Source organism: Nestor notabilis, unplaced genomic scaffold, assembly GCF_000696875.1.
Source record: "Nestor notabilis isolate BGI_N333 unplaced genomic scaffold, ASM69687v1 scaffold6937, whole genome shotgun sequence".
In the NCBI taxonomy this organism is placed as follows: Eukaryota; Metazoa; Chordata; class Aves; order Psittaciformes; family Psittacidae; genus Nestor; species Nestor notabilis.
In genome coordinates, this window is record NW_009935102.1 from 6,872 (window position 1) to 19,524 (window position 12,653).

Sequence of the window (12,653 nt, forward strand, 5' to 3'; positions counted from 1 at the left end):
ACTTACATAAAATTTTATGCCTTAAAATCTCTTTTGTGTATTTTGCCTGTTAGGCTTCAAGCCTTTTGTACTCTCGTACACTCCAGTTTCTTTATAGCACCAAAATGAAAATTACAATCTTACTAGAGCTCATAGATTCTTCAATGAAAGAGGAGGTGATGAAAGGAGCCATAGGACTTTCTGAAGTGAATTTTATCCTGTATTTTATGTTAATTTACCTGTGTTCACTCTAGCCCAGCTTACTTTGTTATTTTTCGTCTGTAATAAAAAAAAATGACAGATGGTTTTAAAGTTAAAAAATGGAGAAAAGAAAAAAGGTTAAACAAATTCAACATGGAAAAATCAGTAATGCTTTGGGGGATTATATACAGCATTCTCTTGTTAGAGGAGGGAAAGTGTTTTTGTGCCTTTACCATACCAGGAATGCAGCCATCCTACCGTGCATATATCCTAGAGGGCTGAAAATTCATCCCTTCTGGAGCAGCATTGCTTAGGTGTTCCATCAGTGCATCCCAGAGCACTAGCTGCTCTCAGTCCTGTGATGGGGTTTCGTAGAAATGGTGTTTAGCAGATCCACAGTTATTAGTCCTGTAACTTAAGTTTGTTTTGCTGCAGAAAGCATTTGTTCTCTTTAAGGCAGCTGTTTTCAGTGCAGTAGCTGTCCTCTTAAACTTAGGAGAGGTGACTGTTTGATAGTAATGCAGATGTTTTATTGTGGAGGCAGAGTATAAAGATGATGTTGGATTTGTCTCAGCATTTTGAATGTTTGAGTAACGAATCACAGAAGTCTGCTAAGTATACTGCGTGCATCTATAGGAAGAGAGTTTAAGTAGGGGTATATGTGTATTGCAGCAGTCTGTGTAGCAGAGGCATATCCTAGAAGTATTTGGATTATCCACATATTTTGCCTGAGTTGTAATCTATGCAAAAACCTGTGTTACTGTAGCTTACTGCTACTGGTGGCTACAGTAGATCAGACTGTGGATACTTGTCTGGCTTGTTGCCCTTCCTCCTAATGTAGTCAGTACTGCCTGCATAAGGAAGACCGTAAGAAACAGGGCAAATTTAGACTTGCCTTGTGCATCTTCCCAGTTTAGCCACTTCCTGACCTAGCTGTTGGCATGAGGTCTGGCTGGTTTAGAGTTAGTTCACCTTCATATATCCTATGTGCAGTCACACCAGTAACTGTGTTTTAGGCATACTGATTAGGAAAGTATATTCCCAGGACAAAAGAGGATGGTGTGCCCATCACATGCTTCTGGTCTCAGATCAGAATAGATGCTCATTACCTAGAAAATAATAGTAAGATGCTCATCACCTAGGGCATAAGATGCCCTAGGGAAATAGGATGCTTATCACCTAGAAAAGATACTTACTTTTATCTAGGAAGATGTTTATCTCAAACCAAATGATTTTCTGTAACTCAAAGGTAGGTTTACAGCTCATGGCTGCATGATATTTTTACAGTAACTGTAACAGCCATAACAGAAGTGTTTGAGGGGCCTGTTTGGCCCTTAGCAAAGAACAGGATGAAGAATTTTGATGCTGTTCGGTATAAAAATGTGGGGTATAGAAGTAAGATTATCACTACCTTGTTAGGATGTAATACCTCATTTGAGAACTTTGAATCAGAGTTGCTCCAAACGCCTGTTGTATGTTCTGGTATTAAAAGCAAGGCAAATCTTACTTGTACTGTATTAACAGGTATCTGTTACCATAATGCAGGGAAAAGGAATATAAAATAATTTAAATCAGTCCAGTACTTCTTTGTAGTTCACTTTTTTCGCTTTGTTTTGCAGGAACCTGAAGATGAAGTGTTTCTTGCTATTGCTAAAGCAATGGAGGAAATGGTGGAGGATCCTATAGAATGCTATTGGCTTGTCAGTTGCTTTGTGAATCAGCTGAACAGCAAGCACAAAGATTCATTACAACAACTGGTAAGGAAAAAACACCTTCTTCTTCTTTTTTTTTTTTTTTTTTTTTTTTTTTTTTTTTTTTGTGAGGAGAGGCAGTCATGGAAAGCATTATTATATGGAGACAACTGGAGCAACAAAGGCAATACCTTTGAATTCTGTTCCACCAACTGTTTTGGGAAAATGGGAGTGCTTTTTGTATTATGCTTGTGCTGTCCTGTAGGACACTTTGTCTAACGGAACATTAGAAATTGTTTTATTTGCTACATCAGTTACATCTTATTTTACTTTAAGGTTAGCTAAAGCATACTTTGTATCTAGTTGAATTATATTTCTCACAAATTGGTCACTTTATTTTAAACAATTAAAAATATCACAAAGTTAGGAACATTCTGTCTGCTACTTTTTAGGCTGCATCTTTGGCATCCATATGCTGCTCACTGGATGGTAGACAAAGCACAGTTGTTTTGTTTTATAAATGGAGCAGGGTACAAGAGCTTCAGAAAAACAGTATGTTGCAAATTATAATGAAAAATGGAATAGAGTTCTTCTGGCACTGATCATTTAAGTACTCTAATTTCTGTCTTACTGTTTTATAAAATTAAAATTTCATTGTAAAGAACATGAATGGTTATATCATACGTAGTTTGTAATTCTTCAAATAGTCTTTACAGATAAAAAACTTTTAGGTAACAGTAATCACTGAGATAAAAGTATCAGAGTACCCATGCACTAGCAATCACTGAATGAAAATTAGTTGCAGAAAATTATGCACGTCCTTTGGTTGTTACTCTTTTGGAACTAAGAAATATTTTTTCAACCCACTTCCTGTTGTTGGAGGTGATACATTCAGCTATACCCATTTCTGTAATTCTTTTCAAAGGACAGAGGAGCGTTTTTAAAGTACGTGCTTTCACTACAAAGAAGGGGTGAATTGCCTCCCTCCCTAAGTTTTGTTGTAATACAAACATTGTACCAAGATGCTGGATGTTAGAATATGGACAAAGGAAGTGTTTTCTCCCTTTGACAGGTGGTCATTAGCTGTCTACCTAATTATGGCAAAAAGCGTAAAGGTACTTCTGAATTTATGAAAATGTATATTGTGTTACATTAGAATTTCAACAAAATTAATAATCCATGTTTTTATGTGGAGAATTATCCACACGTTCATACTTCTGAATACTCTGGATTTTTAAACAAGAAATCAATGTCCAGCTTTTAATATGTTGCACACGGATTTACTCTCAGAATTGATTTTCTGGGGTTTGCTGCATTGTGTGCGGATTTTTTTTGATGTGTGCTAAGGCGATTACGTTTGAGGTGGATGAAACTCAATGTTACTTGTGAAGGCAGCAGTAATTAGAGCACGTTTGATCGCTGCATTGCCTTAAGCTCTCAAACACCTCCTTCCCTCAGGGAACACTGCGGCGTATGGTCAGCAATTTAAGGAACCTGAGGCTGGTTGTTTAGTTAAGTACTTAATCAACTACTTGCAAAAATCATCTGCACTCGTATTTTGGAATGTGGTGTTTTTAGTTAAAACAATGCAAGTTCATTATTTTAACATGTTATTTTATGAGATGATTGAATTTTTAAGACATTTTGTGTCTTACAGTGTGTTAACTGTGGAGGGTACTCTGATGTGAGTTACCTAAAATTTCCCAATTCTTCTCTCAGCCAAAAATTCTGGAGCAGTATTTGAATATTGAAGATAACAGACTCCTGATGCATCTAAAAGCATGTGCTGCAATGAACAAACTCCCTTACGATCTCTGGTTTAAAAAGTGTTTTGCAGGTTGTTTACCTGAGTGCAGTTTACAGAGGCAAGTGCTCTTTTTTTTTTTAATTTCCATTTGTAATTCTATAGTAATGCAAGTTTTTGTCATCACTAGCAGCCAATGAGCTTTCCTTAATTTATCTGTAAGATTATGGAAATGACAAAATTGGATTTGATTCCACTTGCTACTGATGCAAGATAATCTCTGTGTGATCATTTCTGGCACTGAAACTAAAAAAGAATGGAGTCAAATATAGTGGCTGATTCCCTTAGGCACTTAATGTCTCCTAGGATTTAAAACTCCAAATCCCCTTTTAGTAATAGATAGCTGAATGGTAGTCAGTTTTCAGGCTTTTAAACCAAAATCCTTGCATAGGGAGTGGTTATAATACTGTATTATCATTAGATTAAAAAGATTTTGGGAATGGGTACTGGTATTGGCTGGCACAGAGTCACGTTTCTTCATAGTAGCTGGTATGGGGCTATGTTTTGGATTTGTGCTGGAAATGGTGTTGATAACACATGGAAATGTTTTAGTTATTGCTGAGCAGTGCTTACACAGAGCCAAGGCCTTTTCTGCTCCTCACACCACCCCACCATGAAGCAGGCTGGGGGTGCACAGTAAGTTAGGAGAGGACACAGCCAGGACAGCTGACCCCAACTGTCCCAAGGGATATTCCATACTGTGTGGAACCATGCTCAGCCATAAAACTGGGGTACAGGTGGTTGGGTGGGCTGCCACTTGGCAACTCACTGGGCATTTAAAAGAGTAAAATTTTTGTGCATGGATCTTCACTGAAGGCCTTTTGAAATGAAGACTGTATTATTTCTGTAGTTTTGCTGCTTGAGAACTCTGAGAAAGCAGAAAATTGAAGCTACATGTAGAGAAGTATATCCTTTCTGCATTAACAAGAGTTGCTAATAGGCTGAGCAGTAGGTGACACAAAGAAAACAGTGGTTTCATTTTCAGCTGCCTGAAAATTTTGAGCAGTAACAAGGTTCAAGGGAATTTTTACTCCAGCAGCTCCAGGACTTCAGTGGCTAGTACAGGAAGCTAGTGTGGAAATAGACACCTCTGTAAAATGCTCTGTAGAAAATGCTTTATGGTGTTTAAATAAAAATATTTTATTTGCCATTATGAAAATAAGGGGGTTTTAGGGAACAAGCTGTAACAGTAGAAATCGTGTTCTCTAGTCTTGTCATACCATGGTCTTTGAGGTTCTATATATTTTACTGTTGCCAAGGAATATGTATCAGAGAAAAAAAATTGAACAAAACCTGGAGGATTTGGTAGTAGGCCTTTAGGCGTTTCGCTCTTTGCAGCATAGTAATTGTTACATGGTAAGTGCTTTTCATCAAGCACCTATAATGCTGCAAATTAGTCACCTCTGTGTAGTGTTTGTGCGTGATGTGGTGGGTAAAAGCTTCTACTACTTTTATGATTGCAGAAATTATGTAAGCATAAAATGCTTGTTACTTCCTTAAAAGCAATTGAACGTGCATGGTTTGCCTGTGTCTTGATTTAACATTTGCATTTGCAGGTTACTTTCAGCAGGTAATGATTGACCTGCTTTATGTTTTCTTTGTATGAAACTTAATGCCTTAAACAACCATCACTAGAAGTGACTGCTGTCCCTGGGACTCACCAGCCTCTTCAGGCCTTTTCTTCCATAGGCTTCTGTGATCTGAAATAGCATTTGCAAACTACTGCATTAGGAACTTCTTTGCATGCCTTCCAGGAGATACTTTTCTTTAGAGCTTATGTGATTCAATTTTACTACTAGGTTTAACAGCTGAGCACTTGAGCTGAAAGAGGAATTTGCATCACAGCAGTTTTGCTTTTGGATGATTTGGGTTTTTTTAAATTTCTGTTGAAAATGTAACATTTTATGGAGCTGTATCATCTTGACAGTGTAAAAGAAAAATGTAGATGAATTTTGATTTCATCCTGTCAGAATCTTTAGTTTCAAACTTCTACCATTTTGAATCAGTTAATTTTTACGAAGTATTTTGTGTAGTTAGTGTACTGTTCAGCATTCTCGTATGCTGTTTTACCTTACTGAAGTAGAATATGTTGCTGACCTGAAATTTTTTTAATACTTTTTTTTTTTTTTCCCCCCTCATGGAAAAGGTCAAAATACTGTCTTTTTGTATGACTCTGGTGTAAAAACAAATTTCAGTGTTAGTACTTCTGATGGCACAGCAATCCCTTTTCCCAACAGTTCTTGTGGGAACATGATAAAGGTGCACTTTTTGTTGCCAGTTTAGGTTTCTGCATTATTCAGTTGTAATCATAACAGCCTCATTTGCTAAGGAAATAACATACTTCATGGGTAGCATGTGACAGATGAACTTAATTAATGCTTGGATTGCTTCAGTTTGGATTAGAATCTAGAAGCCCAAATGCTTATCTGAAATGTATCCAAATGCCAGTGTTGGAACTGCTGAGAATTAAAAGCAGGTCTCCAGTTTTCCGCTGGGTTTTACTTACTTTTTGTCAAGTGAGAGATGATCAGAGCTCAGTGTTCTGCGATTTAATTTAACTTACGATTTAGCACTGTTTTTCTTAGAGATGTTGCTTGCTTTCTACAAATTGTAGGCATCTCTGCCAGGCAGCTAAATCTAAATTTCATGGGTTTGTCTAAGGTGTATAAGATTTGTATATGCTATGTGGAAATTTTATCCAATGCTGGTGATAAGAGGTTGCATAATACCAGCTTTACACTCCTGACAGGCATTGTCATTCAGTATAAATACTGTTTTATAACACACTTTTAGTCACACCTTTTTTGTAAAATTTATGTACCAGTTTAATTTAAATGGACTTGGAAAATTTATATAGGCCAGTTTAATGTAGGAACTTTTCCTTTGATCTTAAGCAGTGCCTTTGCTTGCCCCAATACACTTGAAATATTATGCAACATGCTTCTTAACAAACTTTTTAAGTGCCACATTGGTAAAAGAGAGGAGCAGAATGGACATTTTGAAGAAATTGTATTCTCAGGGCTCTGTATCCCACCTGGATGTAGGCAGGGTGCTTCCTGGAACATGAACCAGCCTGTAGCACAGGCAGTAAAGTCTTACTCCTCACTGAAACAGGGAGAGAACTGGATCACACCTTTTGCCATTGCCATATTTACTCAATTTCTACAACAGTCTATCTAGTCATCTGTTCAGTAAGCTCCATGTGTGGACAGCTTTCCAATGGTGCTGTGTAGGCCCTCAGCTGCAGAGCCCTGCTGTTAATCCTTGGCGTCCCTTCTGTGGCTTCTGCTCTACATGCAAAATGGCACTTTGGCTGCCAGTTTCTTCCAGCACTGTCACCCCAGGTGATACAGCTACAACAGTAGTAGTGCTGCTTTGCAGAGACAAGAATGGTAAGCCAGGGATTTTTTATGGCCTCATATTGTCAACTGAGTATCCTGTGCCTGACTGACATTGTTTGTATTCTGCACTGAAGACTTGGCATTAGCAGGACTGTAATAGCTGGTGGGGTGATGTAAGGTTATTAGCCTCTGGTAACTTGTTTGTGGCAAAGTATTTGGTAGTTCTCCTGAAATCTTATGACTGCCTTTCAAACTGACACTACCTCATGTGTTAATGCATGGTTTCTATAGTTTGACATCTGTCATCTCCGTGTCCTGCATAAATTACATCTAGTCATAAAAATATAAGTAATTTGTTAGTAGAAACAACAGAAATATGAAGAATGCCTTAGATTTACTGTGGAGTGGGAGGACATAAGAATGTGCTTGTGGACTGCTATAGAAAAACTTAAGTTGGTTTGCCTTTAAGTAACTCAGTTGCTTCCCAGCTCTGGAAAGGACACCGAGAAGTGCAGGCAGAGGTTTAAACAGGTTCTCTTCGAATATCTCGGGATAACTGGAGGACCAAAACTGGGGAATAAGGTTGAGAGTGTTTACCCTGCAGCCTAGGGGAAAAAACATGTGAGGTTAATGATAATATCTAAGAAAAAGAGTGAGCAGCAATGCTGTGGTGCTTTTTGCATACTGCTTGACAGTCGTGGTTGAGGAGCCTCAGAAACTGCCTTGAGAATGCCTTGCCTTCACACATTATGCACACACAGAGTGAGTTGTATCTTGTCTAGAGGAAAAGCTCAGTGAAAAGTAAATGGGTTCATTTGCATAGTGCTTGGCATGCTCTTTACCTTCATAGCTTCCTGTCTTTATTTTTCCTTGTGGTTGTTACTGTTTTACTGTTCAAGAAATACTTATAAAAGTGTTCCTGTGGTTAACTGAATACTCTTGTCTTTCACAGAGGATGATAGTCACAAAAACCGTAATGAAATTTACTGTATGCTTTCTTCTTCAGTATTCCTGAGTAGGGCTATAAGCACACTGGCATGACATTTCTGTTCTAATTATCCCATCTCAAGGAGTATAAAAAAAACCCAAGCAACAAGTTGCAATCTCTGACAGCAGACTTGATCTTAAGTGCTTGCTGTTAACTTAAAAATGAAAGCAGGATACATAGGTTATCATCAGTAGAGACACAATGTGTAAAGGCTACTGTATTTGAATAGAATCAGCAGAATACATGTTTCCTTGAAACTGCTGTGGGTTTTTTCTGCTCTTAATTAAAAACTTTCCTGACAGTTTATGTTGTCATTCCTGGCTTTGTTGGAGTAGCAAGGTGCTGAGTGCTGCTCTGTTTATTACAGTGTCACAGTCATTCCCCTGTTGCTGTTGCTGGCGGAGTAACAGTAGCTGGAAATGTTAAAGGGAAAAATACTGCAGCAGACACGGCTGGTTAGTGCTGACATCTCATCCACTTTGCTATGCACCCTCTTCCAAAATTTGTTAGACACTGGTGATTTAGATACTGCATCTGTTTTACCATTGTTAAAACATTTGGTCTGGAATCAGACTAAATAGTGCAGGAAACCATTAGAGCATTTTTTGAGCATGAAATGTAACCTGCTGTAACGTAATCATGGAGACTCAGGTCAGGAGACTTGGAAGCAAAATAATGGAAGAAGGCTGGGTCTTTTGTGTTAGGATTAGTAAATTTGTTTTCGAATTAGCATGAGCTTCAATATGAACTTTAAATTTTTTTCCTGTTTTTGAAGTCTGCTGCTCTCCATATTGTCATTCATAACTATAGTTCTGATGCCCATGAAGCGCGTGTGGAGCTGTTCATGGATTGTAAACAGATATGTTTGTGAAGGAAAATGCATTAGAAGTAAACAGGGATGACCCATACAGTGTGGAACAGGAATGTGATCTCGGTTTTCTCATAGCCTTGCTTAAAGCTTCTGACCTGACTTCCGCATCAGTGTGATATTTACAGTGATAACTTGTCCTGGATGATTGAATCACAAACAAAGCAGTAAGATCTTAATCTGGATTATTATTATTCCTGCCCATATGGGAATTATATTCTTTGTTTTTTAGTCATAGTGAGACAGGGAATTAAAACTAAATTGTAAAGGGGAAAGAAATAGGCAGTACCTTTTTACCCATCTGTCTGTGTATGGCTTTTGTTTGTTTCCTTTTTCCCTTTTTATTTTTTTTTTAAGTCTAGTTTTGAGGACTTGACATATTTCTTTCCTCATTTCTTCATTATAAGTTAAATTCTGGTCTATTTTTTTTTTTTTTTTTTTTTTGAGAATGAAGAGGTGGTGAAAATAGTGTCAAAAGAATTACCTGAATAGAAGGTTAAGAAACTGACAGAGAATTGACTTGAGTCACAATGTAGAAAATAAGCACTGTGTAACAGCAGCAAGTGTTTCACACTGGGAGTCGTACAAGCTTTTCACAAAATTCACAGAGAGGATGAGGTTGGCAGGGACCTCTGGATGTCATCTGGTCCGTCCAGCCCCTCTGCTCAAGCAGCAAGTTGCCCTGGACCTTGTCCAGACAGCTTCTGAATGTCTCCAAGGAGGGAACTCCACCACCTCTCTGGGCAACCTGTGCCAGTGCTTGGTCACCCTCACAGTGAAAAAGTGTTTCCTGATGCTCAGAGAGAACCTCTTGTGTTTCAGTTTGTGCATCTGGTCCTGTCACCGAGAACCACTGAAAAGAGCCTGGCTTCATCCTTTTTGCACTCTCCCTTCACATATTTATATAAATCAATGAGTTCCCCCCTGAGCCTGCTCTCCTCCAGGCTGAACAGCCCCAGCTCTCTCAGCCTTTCCTCACAGGAGAAATATTCCAGTCCCTTAATCATTTTAATAGCTCTTTGTTGGAGTCCCACTTCTTAACGCCTTGTTTAAAGGTGTGACACCTACTCTTCAGTTCAGCTGTCAAAGTTCGTGTTATGTCTGTGTTGAGTTCTCCTGGCACTCCAGGCTGAAGGGCAAGTCTTTCTGAGAGAGAAGGTCATATAAAAATTGAGCTGTCTTTGGAAGAAGCACACCCATAGATCCAAGTTTATAGGTTGGCTGCAAAAGATGTTTTCCAGTTACTGTTACTGTGTTCAGAGATTATGGAGGATAGAATGTGATCTTTGTCCTCCATGTTTTTATTTGGAAGGAGAAATACTGTTAACAAGTGCCCAGGGGGAGCAGGAACAGTAATCCTCAGAAAGTCTTTCTGACACAGCTCTTTAAATTCAAGAACTAAAAATAAAGCAAGCCCATAAAAGCTGCCATCTGACAGATGGTTTCACACTGGTTTTGGATAATCTTTCATCCCGAGTCTGTTGAGTTGGGACTGAGATAGAGCTGCTGGATGAAGGATGATTTCAGATTGTTGCAGGCTGTTTTAGTAGTGAGGATCTCTTTTAATATTCATCAGAGTTCTGTTGCTAAGTACTTGCAGCCTTTGGAGGCCTGCCCTTCAGCTTTTGTTAAAACTGTGAGGTCCAGGTACAGTTTCCTACAAGTGGTGGGAATGCTTAGGTAATTCTGAGAGAGTCTGTGCACAGTGAGATAGATTGAAAGACTTACTAGTTGTTCTTCCTGCCTAATTTCAACATCATGGATTATATCCTGATGATTGTATTATATCATCGTGCTGATATGTTTATAGCTCATACAGCAATGACCTACAGTATTTAGATGTTTGAGATGCAGTTGTTTAGTATTACATCCTTTTGAATTCTCAGCTGCTTAGCTGTCTGAGGAGTGTCTTTATTAGGCATGGTAATAAAGCTTGTTTCCTCTTTGCACTAGGAAAAATTCGCTCCTATACCATATGCTGTAGAATTGCCACAGTTCAGGCTATTAAAACAAGATTTGCTTTCTGTATTTGAGCTTGTAAACTGTTCCATTTCTAAACAGGACCATACCATATCAATACATTATTGTGTGCCATCACTCTGCTCTGTACAGATGTAGGAGTTGATAAAATGTCTTTATTTACCTTGGCCAGAATAATTCAATACATTGCTGTTATTCAGAGAAAAAATCTGGAAAAAGGTGATTATATGAAGACTGTTCTAGCAGATAAACAAGCAGATAAGCACTACATAATGTTTGGTGATTCCTTTTAATTTTTCTATTTTGTAGAGTTTGGGACAAAGTTATAAGTGGGTCCTGCAAGATTCTTGTTTTTGTTGCTGTAGAGATACTACTAACCTTTAAAATGAAGATAATAGCACTGAATACTGCAGAAAAGATCACACAGTTTTTGGAAAATGTAAGTACTCTGTTGTGCTTTGCATTACTTTTGTGGTTTATAAACATCCTTAGTCATTTGCCTGTTGCAAACATACCATAGGCTAGTATCACATTACTTACTGAGAATAATATAGTAGTACCAAGGTGAAGAGAGAATGTACAGGCATGAGAACAATAGTTTTTTTCTGTCAGGAGGTAAGGCTTTCATAGAATGAAGTGATTTTTACGCTTTGGGGAATGTCATCCGTGTTTGTACAGATTTGGCAGTATTTCTTGTGATACTAAAGGGCTTTTCTGTGAATGTAAGTGCAGATGAGGTTAGGTTAATTTTTCTGGAAGCTCCTTAGAGGGTTGGTTTCTGGCACTTTCTTTGCTTCTTGCCTGAATGTGAATCTATAGACTCAGGGTATGTTTTCTGTTGATGTAAGGATGGGGTCATGAACATGACCCTGAACTTTCCTGCTAAGAATAGTAATGGGCATCACAGCAGGTTTTTAGGATCCCAGTGTAACCTAGGTTAGTTAGATTAGGTATGTTTGTGGTCATGGATGGTCAGTATGAGTTCTGCCTGATGTCAGGTTAGGGATGTCTGAAGCGTGAGATGCCTGGGTGATCATCTTACTCTTTTGTAAATAAAAGCTTTTTGTGTAAAACCTGGAAGTACTATGGTGCATGAAGGACTGGGGGATGGTGGGATGGTAGGGCAGGGAGGTGGGATTCTAGTTTAATTTTCTTTTTTATAACGAGATGAAATCTGAACTGGGAAGTAAAAATCTGTATTTTAAACAGAATGGTTCAAATGAAGAACTCTGACAAGGCATTTTGCCCCGATCTTTTGTAGATTCCTCAAGATAACACCGATGCTATTGTCAGCAAAGCTGTTGATCTGTGGCGCACGCACTGTGGGACTCCAGCACACTCAGTCTGAGAACTTTCTTCGCTTATGACAGCTTGGGGGGAAAAAGAAAAGACATTTGAAAAGACATTTTACCATTCTTCCCCTATCCTAGTGTGATGTTTGTCTTTATCTCTTCTATGTAAAGATGCTACTAAGGCAGCTAATAGCATGGTGATCAATGTGTAAATATTTTTCAATAAATACAGATGGCACGAAGACACCTAGTGGCGGTGTGATCATGTCCAGAGTGTTCCTGGCCAGCCAGCTACAGTGTTCTGATTGCACAGTGTGTGCACTGCCTTTTGGGGAAGTAAATAGGACTCTTGAAGCAAGGTAAATAGACTTATAATTTAGAAATGTTTTTGTATGCCAGTTTATACTTGATACAACTAGTTACTACTTGAAGGTATTACAAGGTGAATTTACTTAATGTTAGTATGCTGGAACTCATTGGTGAGTAAGCATGCCTTTGCTAGAAATGTA

The 12,653-nt window shown here is 38.4% G+C and overlaps 1 protein-coding gene across 4 annotated transcripts in view; it reads left to right on the forward strand.

Annotated features, from left to right (window-relative positions):
• TBC1D7 (TBC1 domain family, member 7) overlaps positions 1-12,386 on the forward strand; it is a 17,362-nt gene extending 4,976 nt beyond the window's left edge. For 2 of the 4 annotated variants that reach the window (XM_010017661.1, XM_010017663.1), the window contains 4 exons: positions 1,800-1,937; positions 3,591-3,736; positions 11,162-11,291; positions 12,114-12,386. In XM_010017661.1, the coding sequence (XP_010015963.1) occupies positions 1,800-1,937; positions 3,591-3,736; positions 11,162-11,291; positions 12,114-12,200 (501 nt within the window). In that variant the 3' untranslated portion in view covers positions 12,201-12,386. The remainder of the gene's footprint in view (positions 1-1,799; positions 1,938-3,590; positions 3,737-11,161; positions 11,292-12,113) is intronic. The other 2 variants (XM_010017662.1, XM_010017664.1) reach the window with 2 other exon arrangements.
• Positions 12,387-12,653: the final 267 nt, after the last annotated feature.